The sequence below is a fragment of the Primulina tabacum genome, chromosome 4 (genome assembly GCF_025594145.1).
Source record: "Primulina tabacum isolate GXHZ01 chromosome 4, ASM2559414v2, whole genome shotgun sequence".
Classification (NCBI taxonomy): domain Eukaryota; kingdom Viridiplantae; phylum Streptophyta; class Magnoliopsida; order Lamiales; family Gesneriaceae; genus Primulina; species Primulina tabacum.
In genome coordinates, this window is record NC_134553.1 from 49,061,727 (window position 1) to 49,083,162 (window position 21,436).

Consider the following 21,436-nt stretch of genomic DNA (forward strand, 5'->3'; position numbering starts at 1 on the left):
TTTGAAATTGCATGATTAAGATGAAGTTGATTTAAAATCTATTTGGATATTAGTAAACTTCATGTTATCAATAAGTTAATTGACGATGGTCGATTATCCCTAATCTTATGTCTTTTTTATTTTTTTTTAAATTAAATTTATAAGATTTTAAATTTTATTTAATAATTAAATTATTGGGCTATATTTGTAACGTACCGTACTTTTTACTACTAAAATTTGCACAAGAATTAAAAATTTTCTTAAATAAAATCGTGAGCATTCGAAATTCGATAAAATAAACTGTACGTCTCAACAAATCTCAAAAATAGAGTTTGACAAAAGTATTTGAACATTTTCATAAAGACTTAAAAACATGGCGGTCCTCGGGTTTAGCCTCTCGCTCAATCCAAGCCTGCTCCTTGGTCCCCACTTCCTGTCTCTTCATAAACATCCTCACCTGCATCGATCAAGCCTAGTGAGTCTAAAGACTCAACACGTATAAACTGAAAGTAACAAGTACTACATAATAAGATCTCATGCAACTTTAAAATATGACATACATACTTTAAACTTGAACTTGCAAGATAAAACTTGAACATACGTACATACATGCTTAGACGTGCCATAAACTTTTCTTAAACATGCTTGCATACTTGAACATACTTAAACATACATATCTTCATCATTTTTGCGTAGATGCATGTTTCAAAGCAAGTGACCCATAACATAATCGCCTGATCAGACTAAACCACAGTACTGGGATGACAGGGACGTATCCACTGCCACATACATGAGATCTCCGTTCATAATTTAACGGGCTGATTGGTCCCCGTTCATAATTTAACGCTTCTCAATCACGATCTAAACCCGTTCATAATTTAACGAGCGGATTGGTCCCCGTTCATAATTTAACGCTTTCCAATCCTAAACATAATTTGGTCACAAGACATTTAGCATACCTCAAAAACTCGAAATATTTTTCTTGCACGTCAACATACTTACTTGGGGTTGAGGGATTCGTTAAACTTCGGTTGGGGCCGTTGCTGTACATACTAACATGAATTCAAATGCTTAACTTGCATAACTTAGACGTAGGTATTCGTGCTTACCACCGAATTCAATAAATAACTTAAGACATTCTATAACACTCGGGACTTGACCTTATTTAAATCATCGTACTAACCCAAGACATGAAACTCCAAGACAAAATAAGATTTCCCAAAAATATGGTGTACACGGACCCCGTTCATGTGTCCGGGTAGGGGTCCGTGGAGGTGCGCAAAAAGGGATACTCGGTAAGAAGAAGGGACACGGACCCCGTGCCCAGGTCCGGCTCCGGGTCCGTGTAGACTCGGTAAAATTTGTCGTGCAGAAGGGGAAAGGCACGGACCCCGTGCATGGGTCCGGGTAGGGGTCCGTGTAGTCTCGGTAAAAATGCACTTCGAAGGATAAAAAGGCACGGACCCCGTGTAAGGGTCCGTGAGAGGGTCCGTGTACCTGCGCAAATCGAAAACTCACGAAAATTTAATACATACGATGCTTATCATTCTAGACTCGATTGTACGGACCATGAACCGGCACCCCGAGACCCATCTTAGCATGCCATAACATCGAACCTAAATTCGCACAAACACCCAAAGCAACGACATCCACCCTACGACACATACAATTCAAAAACGTGACAATTGACACCAACTCGTTTCCTACGACTTCTAATGCATTCGAGTGTCCTATCGACACTAAACGACATATCAAATAACATCCCAACATCATAATAAGCATACCTAGAAGCATCAACGATCACCCGTCGATCCCCAACGAAGCCTGCAACAATAAAATCTCAAGAACACATCAATACAAAATTTTCTGAAAAACACAGTTTGAGCAGTCCCACGAAAAACATCATAACTCACTCAATTTTTATCCAAACATTTCGAATTTACTGTCAAATCGAAGGTATCAAAAAGTTCTAAAATTTTTGTGATGAAAGTTTTCTCAAAATCACGACCGAAAAGTCACAGTATTTAAAAAGACAGTAAAAACGAGTTTTCAGATCTAAAAATTATCCCAAAACTGATCCAAACCATTTTCTGCTCAAACGACGAACGTCACACATGAATTTTTACGCATAAAAATAACACGACACATAATATGACGAGATCGATGCAGAAATAACAGAATATACGTGCCTTTTGATGATAAACTTTACCGAAACGACGATACTGAAGCGGAGATGGCGTGAGGATTGATCCGGGACGAACGTGGCGCTAAAATCTTTGAAGAAAACACACGAAAGTTTGCTGGAAGATGGAGAGGGGAGGGGCGGCTGCAAGGGTTCTTAGAAACCTAGGTTTTCTCCTCTCTAAAAACAAAAATCTGAATAATGAAGTGTGTGTGTTAATCGATTTTCAGTTTGCGTAAAAACGTGTAAGTGTGTGTGATTGTATAAAACGTGTGTGTGTGTTTTAATTAGGAGAAATTATAGCTAAATTAACTAATTAAAATACTAATTAAAGGTTAACACACACTAATTTAATCAAACTCTTTAATTAAAATAATTACACACCAATTTTAAAAGTTTTAAACTCTTAAATCCACTAAATAAATGAATTAGGATTTAAAATGCTAAACTTAATAAATTATTTAAAAATGCTCCAAACTCAACTTAAAATAAAATATCCACAATTTAGATTACCAAAATCGTCACCGGTCTTTTCCTCGATCCCGCTTCGAATAGTCGTCTGAAACATGACACTCGAAAAACATTTTAACGTACATCACTCAAACATAATTAATTTAAAATAATGCATTTAAATAAATCATGCACTACTAAGACTCGTTTTAAAATTAAATAAATGCTTTAATAATTAAATAAATGCATGAGTTATACGTGTACTGAATTTGAACACTACAGTTCCTCCTCCACATATAAAAATTTCGTCCTCGAAATTAAATCTTACCGAACAATTCCGGGTAGCGAATCCTCATGTCCGCTTCTGACTCCCAAGTGACTTCCTCCACGGATTGATTTAGCCACCGAACTTTGACCAACTTGGTCACTTTGTTTCGAAGTCTCCGCTCCTGTCTGTCTAGGATTTGGACGGGTCTTTCCTCATAAGACAGGTCTGGAGCCAACTGTAACGGCTCATAGCTCAACACGTGCGAAGGATTAACTAGGTACTTTCTCAGCATCGAGACGTGTAACACATTGTGTACCCCGGCCAGATTCGGCGGAAGGGCCATAGGATAAGCTAATGTCCCAACTCTGTCAAGAATCTCAAACGGCCCGATAAACCTCGGACTGAGCTTGCCTCTTTTCCCAAATCTCATAACACCCTTCATGGGTGCTATCTTTACAAAAACGTGATCACCTACGGCAAACTCGAGGTCTCTTCTCCTTTTATCGGCATAGCTCTTTTGGCGACTCTGTGCGGTCTTCATTCTGTCTCAAATCTTGACCACCTACATCTGCAGTCTGCTGAACTATCTCCGGGCCAAGTTCTGCTATCTTACCAACCTCATCCCAATGAACTGGCGATCTGCACTTCCTTCCGTACAACGCCTCGTAGGGAGCCATACCTATAGATGATTGGAAACTGTTGTTGTAGGTAAACTCCACTAGAGGTATCTTCGATTCCCAATTCTCTTGGAAATTGATCATACAGGCTCGCAATAGATCCTCCAAAATATGAATCACTCGCTCAGACTTGCCATCTGTCTGCGGGTGAAAAGCTGTACTGAAAAGCAACTTCGTTCCCATGGCTGCATGTAAGCTTTTCCAAAAGGACGATGTAAACCTTGGGTTCCTGTCGGACACAATAGAAACTGGGATTCCATGCAACCGAACTATTTCCTTGATATAAAGCTCCGAATACTGCGTCATGGAGAAAGTCATCTTCACTGGTAAAAAGTGAGCTGACTTAGTGAGTCGATCCACTATAACCCAAATAGAATTGGTGTAAGGACCGTGTATCGTATTATTGTAAATCATATGTGATTATCGATAATTAATGAAATTGTCATGTGATTATGTATTTGATGTATATCATGACAATGGAATTGAGAAAATGAATATTGAATAGGAATTGACGTTGTAAGAGCTCGAGTGAAGAAGCCGGACGCCAATAGGTACAAAAATCAAATAATGGTACAGAATGTGTGGCGCCCGGGCGGTAGAAAGTGACCGCCCGAGCGCCAGAGTATGTGAAATGGATGTTCGGGCAGAACATGCCGCGCCCGAGCGATAATTTGTGACCGCCTGAGCGCGGTACATATTTGAGTCGGGGGCAGAATGTCTCGCGCTCGGGCGCGAGAATTCTACCGCCCGAGCGCGAAGGCGGTAAAGATAAGAATGAGATTTTCGTTCATTTCCTTCTTCATCTTCTCCTCTGAAGCTTTGAGAGAGTACGAGAAATCTTGATTTCTTTCGTCCGAAATCACTTCGAAATGCTGTCTAAACGCGAAACAAATTATATATTTGTGATCGTCGCGTCGAGGGCTTCTGACTGAGGTAATTTTCTTCTAGTTCCAGCAGCTCTAAATATCAAAGTGCTGGAATAGCATATATTTGAAGTTGAATTTCTGATATGTAGTAGAATAACCGACAAGAAACTTATATTCGAAGTCGGAATTGAATTATGATATGAATTTGATTTGATATGAATTTTTGAAGTTTCAAATGATATTTGAAACTCATATTAATGATTTTGGAATATATTATTGATTGGAATGAGTATGTTATTGATGTAGATAAAGTGTAATATCAATATCTTCATGCTACATCAACTGGAAACGAAGAATTGAGGTATGTTGCGACCGGGTAACATACGACAGATATCTGTATTATATGATATATGTCGGATTGATTTGATTGATTGGAATGAGATTATGTGTCTATATGCCTTATTTGTTGATTGATGTGGCATACATGACATTGAGATTGAGATATCGATGTATAAAATAAATGTTTTGTTAAAACACATCATTTTATGCATACATCGATACATGACATGCACGTTGAGCTATGATCCTTGGATACCCTGATATGATTTGATTGGATTCCGGGGTTTGTGAACACAATCGCTATGCCGATATTATATGACCCGTAAAGCATAGACAATTGTGGCCCCATATGATTGGATATGAGATTTGGGATTTGATGGCGCTTTGCCGACGCTATCATACGAGTATCCCATATTGGCCGGTGTGCCAGCTCGAGCCTTGATTTGATAGCAATTCGATTGATTCTGACATGTGCTCATTGGATGGGCATTTGACCTGATACCTCCACGACATACATGCATTGCATACCATATATCATTGTTTAGATATCTGTGGTATATATGATTGGTTGTTCCATACGGAGCTTTGCTCACCCCAAGGGGGGCTGTTGTTGTCTTTGTGTGTGGACAATGGCAGGTACTCCAGGATATCAGGAGACCGGAGATGGTGCTTCTGGAGGGAGCCACAGTTTGAGTTGAGGTTTATGTTTTGTTCCCAGTATATATGTATATGTATTTATATACCGGGGCATGTCCCGAGGATATGAGTTGTTTGCATGTGATTGGCTTTGATTACGTGTGGGCGTGTTTTATGATTTGAGATGAAATACTATTTTTAGTATTCAAATAAAATGATTTGGGCTCATTGTAAAGAAAATTTAAACTCGTTTTCCGCTGTAATTAGTTAACCCTAATCAGATTGCATTGTAATAACGATTAGGAGCTAAGGACCCCACAATTGGATCCCCTGACTGACCTTGGCAAACCAACCACAAAGTCCATTGTAACATTCTCCCATTTCCACTCTGGGATGGGGAGTGGCTTAATCAATCCTGCTGGCCTCTGATGCTCTGCCTTCACCTGCTGACAAGTGAGGCATTCAGACACAAATCTGCGGATGTCTCTCTTCATCCCTGGCCACCAATACAAAATCTGTAGGTCCTTGTACATTTTGGTACCTCCTGGGTGAATAGAATACGGAGATGCGTGTGCTTCTGTCAGAAGATCCTCTCTGATCGAATCAACACTAGGCACCCACATCCTACCTCTGTATCTCACAATACCATCTGACACCGTGTAGAGTAAACTACCCTTGGCCTCATCCTTCAGCCTCTACTTCTGCAACTGCTCGTCTGAAGGCTGGCCCGCACGAATACGGTCTAGCAAGGAAGATTGGACTGTCAGATTAGACAGCCTTGGAGCTCTGCCCTTGCGGTAAACTTCTAAATCAAACCTCTGAATCTCAGACTGAAGAGGTTTCTGCACTGACAACTGTGCTACAACTGCCACTTTCCTGCTCAAGGCGTCTGCGACGACATTAGCCTTTCTCGGATGGTAGCAAATCTCGCAGTCGTAGTCTTTCACCGAACTCTAACCACCGTCTCTGTCTCATGTTCAGTTCCTTCTGCGTGAAGAAATACTTTAGACTCTTGTGATCGGTAAATATCTGACATTTCTCGCCGTACAAGTAATGTCTCCAAATCTTCGATGCAAAGATAACGGCGGCTAGTTCCAGATCGTGAGTCGGATAATTCTTCTCATGCACCTTCAACTGTCTGGAAGCATAAGCTATCACCCGACCATGCTGCATCAACACTGCGCCTAACCCGAGCTTAGATGCATCGGTGTATAGCAAAAAATCTCCTTGCCCTGTTGGCATGGCTAACACTGGCGCTGAAATAAGAGCTTGCTTCAGATTATCGAAGCTCTTCTGACATTCATCACTCCACACAAACTTAGCATTCTTCTTGGTCAGTGAAGTGAGTGGCACTGCTATGGACGAAAACCCCTGAATAAACTTACGGTAGTAACCGGCTAAACCCAGAAAACTGCGGATCTCTGATGCATTCTTCGGTTCAACTCAATCTTTAACTGCTGCCACCTTGGCTGGATCCACTTCAATCCCCACTGCTAGATACTATGTGACCCAAAAACGCTGCCTTTTCCAACCAGAATTCACACTTACTGAACTTCGCAAATAACTTGCGACTCTGCAAGGTCTGCGAAAACTGTCTTCAAGTGCTTACTGTGCTCCTCATGACTCTTCGAGTAAATAAGAATATCGTCAATGAACACTATGACGAATTGGTCTAAGTAGGGCTGGAATACTCGGTTCATCAAGTCCATGAAAATTTCTGGAGCATTCGTCAGTCCAAACGGCATTACTAAGAACTCGTAATGCCCATATCTGGTTCTGAAAGCTGTCTTATGCACATCTGCTTCTTTCACCTTCAGCTGGTGATACCCTGATCGAAGATCTATCTTAGAGAACACCGTGGCTCCCTGCAACTGATCAAACAAGTCTTCGATCCTAGGGAGTGGGTACTTGTTCTTTATCGTTACCTTGTTCAACTCTAGGTAATCGATGCACAGCCTCATACTCCCAACCTTCTTCTTTACAAAAAGTACTGGTGCGCCCCACGACGAGAAACTGGGGCGGATGAATTCCTTGTCCGAGGAGCTCCTGAATCTGTTGCTTGAGTTCTAATATCTCAGCTGGAGCTAATCGGTACGGTGCCTTAGAGATTGGCACTGTGCCTGACATGAGATCAATCGCAAACTCCACCTCTCTCTCTGGTGGAAGGCCTGTGACGTCATCGGAAAAGACGTCTGGGAAGTCTCTGACTACTGGCACATCTGATAGTGTACGGAGTGGGTATGTCAGGTGTTGAAATGATGCTGGCCAAGAAAGCCTGACACCCCTTGGAAATGAGTCTCCGCGCCTGCATGCAAGAAATCATGCGAGAAAAACTCCTCCATCTGACTGGTTCAAACAGGAACTGCTCCATGCCCACTGGTCTAACCAAAACTGATATCTTCTGAAAGTCGATCAAGACTCTGTTCCTCGTCAGCCAGTCCATCCCAGTATGATATTAAACTCTGGCATTGGCAAGACGATCAAGTCGGCATACACGAGGTGGCCGTGTAATTCCAGGTCAATGTCCCTGACCACCCTAGTAGCTGATAGTTCTTCCCGGATGGGACTGTCACTGAATAATTCACGTCGAGTCCAATGGTCTTGATATCCAAGTGGTTAGCGAATGTTTCCGAAATAAATGAATGAGTGGCTCCTGAATCTATCAAAGCCTGAGTAGCTATTCTCTTAATGAAAATATTTCCTGAGAGACGTTAGCACAACACCAAAACTTACATCCCAAAATTATAATAGTGGTCTTATGCAACAAAAGACACCAAAAACCCCATCTAATATCCTAATAATCCCAATTCAAATAAACATGCAAGGCGAAAATTTAATACAGTACGGAATTAAATAAGTTACCCGTCAGCAGTGTAGTGTCTGGGTTCGCCTCCTGTGCATGCATGGCGAACACCCTGCCCTGAGTTGGCTGTTTCCACTGTGGGCACTCTTTCAGCATGTGGTCAGTTGCTCCACATTTAAAACACTTGCCCGACCCATACAAACACTGTCCCAGATGCTGGCGGTTGCATGTAGGGCACACTGGAAAATTAACGGGCTTCTGAGGCGCCACCTGATGCTGCATTGGACCCTTGCCCTTTGGCGGTCCCTGATACGGCTTCTTCCCTGGCGGCCCCTGGTATGGCCTCTTAGGCTGGGGTCGCTGATGATGATGCTGCTGCTGGTGCTGCGGTGGTGCCTGATAGGGCCTCTTACCCTGTCTTTCAGCCTCGTTATCTCTCTGGTCTTGCTCTGCCGCCAAAGCTCTTGACATGGCAACCGTGTAGGTAGTAGGACCAGCAACTCGGACGTCACGGCCCAAGACTGGCCGCAACCCATCCATAAAATGCCTCAACTTGCTCTGGGCGTCATTAGCTATCAGGGGCACAAAGTGACACCCCCTTTCAAACTTCCTGACAAAATCCACCACGCTACTGTCTCCCTGTCGCAGCGTCATAAACTTCCTCGTCATTCTGGACCGTACTTCCTCAGTAAAGTACTTGGAGTAGAACACCTCCTTGAAGCCATTCCAAGGCAGCACTTGCAAGTTGACTGCCACCGACGCACTCTCCCACCATAATCTGGCGTCCCCTGTCAGAAGGAACGTGGCACACCTGACCCTATCTGCATCAATCAGTTCCATGAAATCAAAAATTACCTCGATAGACTTAATCCGTCCCTCAGCTATCATCGGGTCAGTGGTACCCGAAAACTCCTTCGGATTCATCCTCCTGAATCTCTCATACACAGCCTTCGGTTGGGGCCTCGCCCCTGCATCTACTGCGGCTTGGTTTCCCGCAAACTGTGCGAAGAACTGAGTCATACCTGCAAGCATCCTGTGCCTGCATGTCCGGAGGTGGAGATGGAGGAGCGTCTCTCCTCTCCTCACGAGTCTCTCTATCCTCGTCCCTTGCTTCACGGTCGATCACACGTCTAGGAGGCATACTGTTCCAATAATTTACCCAACACGTAAACCCCACATACATTAACATGATATCACTAATGTAGGATGCACGTACATGAACTTAAAAACATGCGCATACTGAAATATTAACTTCATGCTTATTACATAACATAAATTTAAAACTTTAAAACTTACAGACTTGAGGTGTGACTTCGTGAGCTTCTTGCGGCTGGCAGTAGGCGTAACCCTTTACAAGAACACGGCTCTGATACCAACTGTAACGTACCGTACTTTTTACTACTAAAATTTGCGGAAGAATTAAAAATTTTCTTAAATAAAATCGTGAGCATTCAAAATTCGATAAAATAAACTGTACGTCTCAAAAAATCTCAAAAATAGAGTTTGACAAAAGTATTTGAACATTTTCATAAAGACTTAAAAACATGGCGGTCCTCGGGTTTAGCCTCCCGCTCAATCCAAGCCTGCTCCTTGGTCCCCACCTCATGTCTCCTCATAAACATCCTCACCTGCTTCGATCAAGCCTAGTGAGTCTAAAGACTCAACACATATAAACTGGAAGTAACAAGTACTACATAATAAGATCTCATGCAACTTTAAAATAGGACATACATACATTAAACTTGAACTTGCAAGATAAAACTTGAACATACGTACATACATGCTTAGACGTGCCATAAATTTTTCTTAAACATGCTTGCATACTTGAACATACTTAAACATACATAGCTTCATCATTTTTGCGTAGATGCATGTTTCAAAGCAAGTGACCCATAACATAATCGCCTGATCAGACTAAACCACAGTACTGGGATGACAGGGACGTATCCACTGCCACATACATGAGATCTCCGTTCATAATTTAACGGGCTGATTGGTCCCCATTCATAATTTAACGCTTCTCAATCACGATCTAAACCCGTTCATAATTTAACGGGCGGATTGGTCTCCGTTCATAATTTAACGCTTTCCAATCCTAAACATAATTTGGTCACAAGACATTTAGCATACCTCAAAAACTCAAAATATTTTTCTTGCACGTCAACATACTTACTTGGGGTTGAGGGATTCGTTGGACTTCGGTTGGGGCCGTTGCTACACATACTAACATGAATTCAAATGCTTAACTTGCATAACTTAGACGTAGGTATTCGTGCTTACCACCGAATTCAATAAATAACTTAAGACATTCTATAACACTCGGGACTTGACCTTATTTAAATCATCGTACTAACCCAAGACATGAAACTCCAAGACAAAATAAGATTTCCCAAAAATATGGTGTACACGGACCCCGTTCATGTGTCCGGGTAGGGGTCCGTGGAGGTGCGCAAAAAGGGATACTCGGGAAGAAGAAGGGACACAGACCTCGTGCCCAGGTCCGGCTCCGGGTCCGTGTAGACTTGGTAAAATTTGTCGTGCAGAAGGGGAAAGGCACAGACCCCGTGCATGGGTCCGGGTAGGGGTCCGTGTAGTCTCGGTAAAAATGCACTTCGAAGGATAAAAATGCACGAACCCCGTGTAAGGGTCCATGAGAGGGTCCGTGTACCTGCGCAAATCGGAAACTCACGAAAATTTAATACATACGATGCTTGTCATTCTAGACTCGATTGTACGGACCATGAACCGACACCCCGAGACCCATCTTAGCATGCCATAACATCGAACCAAATTCGCACAAACACCCAAAGCAACGACGTCCACCCTACGACACATACAATTCAAAAACGTGGCAATTGACACCAACTCGTTTCCTACGACTTCTAATGCATTCGAGTGCCTATCGACACTAAACGACATATCAAATAACATCTCAACATCATACTAAGCATACCTAGATGCATCAACGATCACCCGTCGATCCCCAACGAAGCCTGCAACAATAAAATCTCAAGAACACATCAATACATAATTTTCTGAAAAACGCAGTTTGAGCAGTCCCACGAAAAATATCATAACTCACTCAATTTTTATCCAAATATTTCGAATTTACTGTCAAATCGAAGGTATCAAAAAGTTCTACAATTTTCATGTTGAAAGTTTTCTCAAAATCACGACCAAAAAGTCGCAGTATTTAAAAAGACAATAAAAACGAGTTTTCAGATCTAAAAATTATCCCAAAACTGATCCAAACCATTTTCTGCTCAAACGACGAACGTCACACATGAATTTTTACGCATAAAAATAACACGACACATAATATGACGAGATCGATGCAGAAATAACAGAATATACGTGCCTTTTGATGATAAACTTTACCGAAACGGCGATACCGAAGCGGAGATGGCGTGAGGATTGATCCGGTACGAACGTGGCGCTAAAATCTTTGAAGAAAACATACGAAAGTTTGCTGGAAGATGGAGAGGGGAGGGGCGGCTGCAAGGGTTCTTAGAAACCTAGGTTTTCTCCTCTCTAAAAATAAAAATCTGAATAATGAAGTGTGTGTGTTAATCGGTTTTTAGTGTGTGTAAAAACGTGTAAGTGTGTGTGATTGTATAAAACGTGTGTGTGTGTGTTTTAATTAGGAGAAATTATAGCTAAATTAACTAATTAAAATACTAATTAAAGGTTAACACACACTAATTTAATCAAACTCTTTAATTAAAATAATTACACACCAATTTTAAAAGTTTTAAACTCTTAAATCCACTAAATAAATGAATTAGGATTTAAAATGCTAAACTTAATAAATTATTTAAAAATGCCCCAACCTCAACTTAAAATAAAATACCACAATTTAGATTACCAAAATCGTCACCGGTCTTTTCTTCGATCCCGCTTCGAATAGTCGTCTGAAACATGACACTCGAAAAACATTTTAACGTACATCACTCAAACATAATTAATTTAAAATAATGCATTTAAATAAATCATGCACTACTAAGACTCGTTTTAAAATTAAATAATGCAAGATTTAGCCCATTGGTCCATCTATTATCTATCTACCTTTAAATTAAAGATTTATCAGTTGAAAAGGGATGTTGAATTCTAAGAAAGAAATTGTGAGCCAATGCATAATTTAAACCTTCTTTGTTTTTATAAATTTCAAAGTTTCTCGATATTTACAAGGAATCAAACAAATTGCTGCAAATCTTCTGCACTAAAGAGCTCTTCATAATACTTCTTCCAACTTGAAAGCTTGTTAAATTTTCTGACCAACTCCAGGTCGCCGCAACGTCCTTTTAAAAGCAGCAAAACCTACATCAAAGATCACAAATCAATATGAAGTCTAAAACTATCAAAGCCCGAGTTTGAGATAATACTATTCGGACAACATCGTCAAGAAACCATGGTGAAGATTATCCAAGGATTATTTTCTTAGTAGTTGCCTTTTCTGTTTCGTGTTGTTTCCATTTGTAAGAACTCGAGGGAAACTGATGTGCTTGCCTGGCGCATACGAGGGCGTTTGATGGAAGACTCTTGCACACAGAGAGAGGCAGTCAAAATCATGAGATTCATCTGTGAGGGATTGTAGTTGTTAGAGAGTGTGGAATCCACGAGCTCTCGGATTTTGCACTTCATGAGCAGTGGTTTTGCCTGGCAGAAGCAAATAATCAGAATATTATCATGAAAAAAACACTACATATTAAGCAACCCTTTAAAAAAATTAAACCGCCATACCCATATAAGGAGGCTTCGGTTTGAATAATCAAGGGCTCGACGGCCTGTGATGAGTTCCAAAAGTAACACTCCAAAGGCAAAAATATCTGTTTTTTCATCTACTATCCCATGCATCAAGAATTCTGGAGCCAGATACCTTCAGAGATAACGATTATGGGCAATCTTAAATCATTATTCTAAAATTAGTAAACAAAATTGAATAAACTTTAGGTTCTAATTACCCAAAAGTGCCTTCAAATTTTGAAACTGTAAGGTGAGTCCATCGTTCCGGGAGCCATTTTGCAAGGCCAAAATCACATATCTAGAATGAAAGAACCTCATGTTAATCCACTCATACAACTTAATTCAATTATGCAATTTTCTCTATTTTTAGGCCTACACTGTATGCACACTTTGGATTTTTGGGAATATACCTGAGGTTCAAAATCATCGGCGAGCAATAGGTTCGCAGCTTTAATATCTCTATGAATGATCCTTCTTTGACAACCCTCATGAAGGTAAAGCAACCCTTCAGCAGCTCCTAGCGCAATCTTGTAGCGAACATCCCATGTCAGCTTCTCCTTGGAACCTATTTAATTTGGAAACAGTGAAGAGAAACTACATCAATTTGGTCCTTAAGTGCTAAAAAACTTAGAGAACGAAAAATATGCATTGATCCAAGAATTATGAACCAACTCTGAAGCATAGAAGCCAAGCTTCCACGGGGATATAACTCCATGATGAGAAATAATCCACCCTCGATCCCATATCCAACCATTTTAGCAGTGTTTGGATGATTCAGATGACCCATTATCCCGAGTTCGGATAGAAAATCGAGCATTCTCTCTCCCAAGGGCCCTCTTGTTAACCGTTTAACAGCTACAAGACGTCCCCCAGGTAAACGTCCCCTGTAAACATCAGCATAACCACCCTTTCCAATCAAATTCCCTATTCACAGGAAAAAAACAAAATGTGTAAACAAATGTCGGTTAAGGTTTCTTCTATATCATATCCAGACATATTGAACAGTTCTTTTTCTTGAGCGAAACTAACTCAAAACCTCGGGAGAAATTGCTGGTTGCCTTTTGAAGTTGGGACAATGGAAAGTTCTTCCATTGAGGCTTGAAGTACAGCAAACTGGAGTCAATTAGGGGATTCGGGCTGCCAGTAAATTTGACCATCGAACTAATACTACCACTAAATTTCTTTGATAGTTTGAAGTTTGCCAAGGGATTCAATGAAGCTAGTTTTCTTCTTGATTTATTCCTCAACAACGCGCAGAACCTTGTTGGCGGTGTAACCGAATTTGCGTCATTTTGAGCCTCCTCTGATTCCGAAGTACTTGTTTTTGATGAATCTGTTTGAGATTCCCCAGTTCTCAAGAAGTGTTCAAGAACTGAATCAGGGGAATAAATATTCCCTTTATCTTTCTGCTCCATTCTTGAGAATCGATTCTCTAACAGGAAAAAGCAAGCAAATTTAAGTCGAATAACATTGGAGATGTGCCAATATTTTTTTTTTAATTTAAAGAAAGTATGAGATTAAAGGAATACACAACATAAACGTTAAAGAAACTTCAACTCAACATCTGCAACTGGATAGCGAGATGTTTTAGATACAATAATCTGTGGGATTAATATGCCAAAGCTCAAAAATTTTAAAATCTACCCTGAAGCTTCAAGAATGGCTGGCTAACAGTACATGGAGTTTCAAGGGAGAAATTTTCTTGAAAATCTAAGAGTAATCAAATTCAAAGATATTACTTAATCTCAGCCCTGTAGCTGAAACCATATGAACAACTGATACCCATTAAAAGACAAACTCAACGCAGAAAAACAAAAAACAGAAAAGAAAAATTCACCGATAAAATTGAGCAAGAAACCAACAAGAAGCCAAAAATCAAATCTTTTAGAATTTTTTATCCACAAAACAGAGACTGACACTTCCTGAAATATGGCCCTTAAAAACAGAGACAAAAAGAGAAACAGGAGGTAGACGCAAGGGAAAAAACAGCACAAGCGTACTGGAACAAGAAGCTCTCGATTCTTGAAGGATTTTTTTCAGAAGCGGATGATTTTGCAGTTTACACAGAACAAAAAGCTTGAATTTTTTTACTTTGTACTCTTTCTCCTTTTCCTTTAGATTATATTATATTCGCTGCATGAAGTTGAATTGTAATTGTCCAAGGTTACTCTCCCCAGATAAAGCTGCGTAGCTTTACCCCACCAGCCTGAATAAATTGAAGATTTTCTTGAAAAGACAGCAATAGAATATAAATTTAAGGAGGAAAATACCCTTATTTGATTATTATGCAAAAAATTTAAAATGAATTAAAATAAAAAATTGTATGAATTATTTTTATAAGATTTTTCTATTTCGTAATTCATGATAAGTTTCATGCTAAGATTTTTCTATTTCGTAATTCAAATATCTTTGTGTGTTGATAAAGTTGAGTACTGAATTTAAATAAAATAAGGGTCATTATCATTATAAGGATGTTAAATTAAAATTGAAATAATTGGTGATACGACTAATTTAAAATATATGCATAAAAGACTTGTTGATTTTCTTTTTCGGAGATTTGTTAGTTTGCTTTTTCGTAGATTTTTAAGTTTTTTTTCTTCCCCAAAAAAAAGGGATGAGATTTGTTAGTTTTTACCATAGTTTTTAGTAATATATTTGTTTAAATACGTAAAAATACAATAAGATTCTTTTTCTTTTATATATGTTAAATTAAATAATCCATAAATTGATTGTTATAAGTATGACAAAAACTTGTGTGAGACGGTATCACGGGTCGTAGTTTGTGAGGCTGATATTTTATTTGTGTCATACATGAAAAAGTGTTACTTTTTATGCTAAGAGTATTACTTTTTATTGTGAATATCGGTAGGGTTGACACGTCTTACAGATAAAGAATTCGTGAGACCGTCTCATGAGAGAACCTACTCTATAAGTATTTTTTTTACATTTTCAAACCATCTTGTTTCGTATGAGACTATGAAATCTTCTACAAAATTTGGTCATTTATGTTTTAATTTTTTTTTAAATTTTAATTATTTTTTCAATGTGATATCATTGTAGTATTTATGCGACACTGCTATGTGTAGTGCCACAACAACACTCTTAGTACAAAATATAAAAAATAAAAAAATATATAATTAATATTAAAATTTGATAATATAAATAACTAAAGTTTAGTGATAAATATATATGTGATAAAAAAATAATTTCCAATAAAAAAGGCTACATTTTCGCTCAAACTCAAAATCAGTTCAATTTAGACAAGCAAGTTGACGAATAGTCAGTCTATCCTGGATATGCGAGCTAACCTATTCGGTCCAGGGCTCAAAGAAGTAGTCGAGATTAGATAAGCCGCTCTCATCTCCTACAACAATTATGTGAGAATCCGAATTTCTAGCAGTAGCAGCAGCTAGCAAATTTCAGCAGAAGCTAACAATTCCAGCAGCAACTTAGATTTCAGAAGATGGTACTTTCCAGCAGATAAAATCCAGTAGACAAAATCCAGCAGCAGAAGAGTTCAGTAGCGAGATGCCAACAGATAGCTACTGGTTCTGCTCAAGACTTGTAACTGAAGCATTTAACATGGAATAAAGGCTGTTAAATGCAGATTATGGCCATTAATAGGGAGTCTAACTGTCAGATTTTGGCCTATAAATAACACCCTCAAAGTCTCTGAATTGGTGTTACACAAATCTTGAGATTATTACTTAAATTTTCGAGCTAAGAGAGTGCCTTGTTCGAGCTGTAAAATCCAGTAGCGAGAGCAACCGGATTTCCAGTAGACTTCAACCGAAACTCTAGCAAATTACGGTAAGTGGGCTTATGTATAATTATCTTGAAATCAGTTTGTTAATTCTGTTTTAAAGCACAGTTCTGAATGTTTAAATTCTGATATATGATTTTGAAGTACTGAAACTCCATAGTGAACTAATGGTAGAAATATATATTCTGAACATTTCTGAATTCTGATTCTGATTCTGGCCTCACCCCTTAGAGGAGAGAACATATAGGGGGACTGATATCGGTTTAGCCATGAAATTCACTAACTTGCTCAGTGCTTACTAATTCTGATTTCTGTTATGAAACTTGTGATTTCTGAATTCTGATTTCTGTTCTGAAAATAAGAGTTTCTGTATATTATTGTATTACTGTTTCTAGTTGAAAACGATTTCGAAAACTGGGAGTTATTCCCGCCCCTACTTACTGAGTGACAATCATATCACTCACCCATCAAAACCATCTCAGATAAGAACGAGGAAGAAAAATTAGAAGAAGAAGAGCAGATTCAATTTTGGGGCTGGTGAAGAAGAACATTTTCTATTAGTTCTAGTTTATGTTTATTCTGCTGCGTTTGTTAAGACGTTGTTATATTTCTGGTTTTACATTTCCGCAGTAAAACATTATTAATTGAGTTGTATCAGACATTGAATATTCAGTATTATGAATAAAAGACTGGTTTCTGAATTCTTTACTCTGAGGCTTGTTGTTTTCGAATGTAAATTTGAGAGCAATGCCGGTGTCAACCAACCCCCGTCCCGGACGTGACAAATTCGGGAAAAAAAGCTGGACCGAACCATCGTATCCGAGTTGTGAAGAAACAAGACGTTGGTGTCGGTCTCACATGAACATCAGCCATGCATCTCAAAAGACATCAGTCATGCAACGTAATGAAAATAACATGGAAAATCAGGCATAAATTAAGCTACACCACGTGTTTTTGAAATCATGTTTTAAGCTTTGGGGATAGTAAGTGGAAATTGTTTAATGGTTCTTATTTGTGGATTAATTTATTCAAAGATAGATGGGGTTTGATTTGTACATTTATTTACTTTTGAAACATATCTGAGACGATCATGTTAAGTATGTATGCCATATGCACCAATTTAGCAGTTTTGAAGACCAAGCGACCAACCAAAGAAAAAAGTTGGAAAGAGCACTTGTGATAAAAATCGAACATGTTAAGACTATAATTTCTTGAAATAATATAAAATAATTATTCTACAATTGTATGCCTTATATTTTCTCAAGATTAACGTTTCTATATATCTCCTATTATTATATAATAAAAAAAAGAGACACGATGAGTTAAAAATAATATATACATGTAATTTGGAGATGGACTCGTGCACTTTTTGTGCAAATTCTTCACCGGTGTGGAAGAGAAATTTCTCAGGAAGTGCACGATATAATTAAGGTTATGGGTGCTAGCTGCATCATTTAATTTGAGGAAATTGAACTTATGTGCGCTTAACTTGCAAAATCTGTGCACTCGAGATCATTTACCTGCAAAATCAGTTCGGTGCAAAGTTGAGGTAAAAAATTTGTGCCCTCGAGAGGTTAATATCAACCATCAGCTAACATCACATAGCCTATGTGGTTATTAAGTATCGCCTTATAACTTTGATGACCAAATTGGTCATGTCTAGCACAAAGTACTTTGCCAAGCTCCTTAATCCATGATCAGTACTATTAACCACCACAGGAAAAATGAACTCATATGCACTTAACGTGAAAAACATGTGCACTTGAGGTCATTTATGTGTGAAATCCGTGCAGAGAAAAGTTTAGGAACAAAATATGTGCCCTCCAGTCTCCAGAGGTTCATATCACTCATCAGTAGACATCGCATAGCCTACTAGTTGTTAAGTCTGATCTTACCTTGAGGACCATGTTGATCATCTCTACAACGAAGTATTTTTGCCAGACTCATTAATCCATCAGTACTATTTGATACCACATCATAACCACCGGTGGAAATGAACTCATGTGCACTTTACGTGCGAAATATGTGCACTTGAGGTCATTACGTGCAAAATTCATGTGGAACAAAGTTTTGGGACAAAATATGTCCCGTGGGAGGTTCATAAAATTCATTAGCAGTTGTTAAGCCTGACCTAACCTAACCTTGAGGAATGTGTTGGTCGTCTCTAGGACAAAGTACTTTTCCAGACTCCTCAATCCATTAGTACAATCGACACCACGTCACCACCATCGCGAGACGTCGAGTCACTAGCCAGTTTTTTTTTACTACATTATTTGGAATGTTGTATGCAGATTCTTAATCAAGAGTGCCTGAAGCTGATGGGCCCAGTGATCTTCCCAATCATATTTCGGCAAATCATCCTCAACAGCAGTTTCATGCCTTAAATCTGATGATCCCATCTCATTTGAAGTTAGATTTGTGTGGCCATTGACTTCACCAATCCCATTACCAGCCATGAGTCGTCTTTATCATGGGTGTAATATCGTTTAATTTGGAAAAAAATGAACTCATGTGCACTTAACGTGCAAAACCTGTGTACTCAAGGTCATTTAAGCGCAAAATTTGTGCGGGGCAAAGTTTAGGAACAAAGTTTGTGCCCTCGAGAGGTTTATATCACTGATCATCAGTAGACATCACCTAGTCTCTGCAGTTGTTAAGTCTGACCTAACCTTGAGGACCATGTTGATAATCTCTAGCTAGGACAAAGAACTTTGCCAAGTTCCATAAGTACTATTACACACCATGTCATCACCACAGGGGAAATGAACTCATGACACTTAATGTGGGAAATCTGTGCACTTGAGGTAATTTACGTACAAAATCGGTGCCAGCTATAGGTAAAGTTTATGTATTAAATATGTGCCCTTCGAAGTTTCATATCGCTTATTAGCAGACATCACGTAGCCTCTGCGGTTGTAATTAAAGTCTGACCTAACCTTGAGGACCATATTGGTTGTCTCTAGGACAAGGTACTTTTCCAGGCTCCTCAGTCCATCAGTACTATTAGACACCACGTCACCACCATTGCGAAATGTTGAGCCAGTAGCCAGTTGGTTATATCCGCATAACTTGACCTTTTGTTTTTACTGCATTTTGGAACATCCCACACAGATTGTTGATCAAGAGTGCCTGAAGCTGATAGGCTCTGTGATCTTCCCAATCATATTCCGAAAAATCGTGCTCAACAACATTTTCAGCCCTTAAAGCCGATGATCCTGTCTCGTTTGATGTTAGCTTTTTCTGCCCATCGACTTCACCAACCCCATTGTCAGTTATCATGAGTCTTAATCAGCTGAACAGAAATCAGGTAGTTTAATCTGAAATGATTTGAAAAACATTTGAGACATTTGAAAATTACTCAATCAACAAAGATCATTAGTTTATAAACTCTAAATCGATGATAAAAACACAAAAAGGAATATTTGAAAACATCCGTAATCCTCCCTAAATTCCACTGAAAATAGGGAAAAAAATGTAACATTATATCTTTAAGCAAAAGCAAATATATTTAAGAATTTTTCAACGTAAAATCATTCTAAAAATCTGATTAAAATAAGGGAAAGAAAAGAAAACGTAAGATCATTTTCATCAAATTCTAAAATATGCAAAGTACGTATTACACAAAAAGAAAACATACATAAGGCCATTCTATACAAGCAATTCACACAAAAAACACTGAAAACCAAAACTAGAATCCCAATTCAAAAGGCCATCGACAAAAATTTCTCTGGAATGAAGAACAAACAAATTTTCGCACAGAATTCCCACGAATTTCGAATTGTTATAGAGATCAATTTACCAACCAAAAGGACACTCACAAATTAAAATCGGATGTATCAGAAGGCCTCTCCAGTGCACTTTTGCGCACCATGTAATGCTCCAAAGCTTGTTTATATATGCCATGCATGGAGATATATTTTTGACACCAACTTTGTGTTACATGATCTGCCAGTGGATTATGTAATCCAAATGGCAATATTACATAAAAGATATCCATATTTCAAATTTATGTCTTTTTTGTTAAAATAATTTGTAATTTCTAGAGTCACTTTCTAGAATATTTACTAGTACTTTGAAAGCCATCTAGGAAGTTTAAATTGCTAGTTAATGTGTGGAGTAAATAAGTCTTGAAAAATGTGAGACTAGGTCTATAAATTGCTTATGTAATCTCCATATTTTCTGATCCAAAAAATATAATCAAGTGTATTGCATCACTTGAATTTCTACTTCAAAATTTTATTCCGCTGTGCCCCTTCAAATTTGGTATCAGAGCTTCAAAAGTAAGCATTGCAGCACCATCTTCCCAGACATAGTACGCAACCTTGTCAATTGGATAATTCACAGCAAGTTTAGAAAGTTGTGTTGGCCGTAATAAGTGGCAGCCACTTTCCAGGAAGTTACCGAATTCTTCAAGCAAGAGCACTTTCCAACAATTTGCTTGCAATTGGTTGCCTCCTTACACGGGTCCCGCAAAGAAGAAATTACTAAGTCCACTTTGTTTTCATTTGTTACACTAGCAATACGGTATATTGCAATGGCTGGAAATTTGCAGATCACAATGTTTAAATATTCTTCAACAGATGTATCCATATTTGAAGGAGAGCATTATGATTATTGGAGCACCGAAATTATGGATTTCTTCATCTCCGAAGATTTATGGGATATCATTGAAAATGATTATCCAGAACCACCTACCGAAGATGGTGCAGATTGGAGTCAAGATCAACAAA

General features: G+C 38.9%; 1 protein-coding gene across 2 annotated transcripts; it reads right to left on the reverse strand.

Moving 5' to 3' along the window:
- Window positions 1-12,319: 12,319 nt before the first annotated feature.
- LOC142543699 (receptor-like cytosolic serine/threonine-protein kinase RBK2) lies at window positions 12,320-15,132 on the reverse strand. Of its 2 annotated transcripts, XM_075651101.1 has the most exons (9): window positions 14,944-15,132; window positions 14,588-14,653; window positions 13,980-14,375; window positions 13,616-13,867; window positions 13,354-13,508; window positions 13,162-13,241; window positions 12,941-13,076; window positions 12,707-12,856; window positions 12,320-12,517 (listed from the first exon to the last, which is right to left on the reverse strand). In XM_075651101.1, exons 3-9 carry the CDS (start codon window positions 14,356-14,358, stop codon window positions 12,392-12,394), a joined length of 1,278 nt encoding a protein of 425 aa, XP_075507216.1. In that variant the 5' UTR covers window positions 14,359-14,375; window positions 14,588-14,653; window positions 14,944-15,132; the 3' UTR covers window positions 12,320-12,391. The 2 variants fall into 2 exon arrangements, with proteins under 2 accessions (XP_075507216.1, XP_075507215.1); XM_075651100.1 differs by lacking the exon at window positions 14,588-14,653.
- Window positions 15,133-21,436: the final 6,304 nt, after the last annotated feature.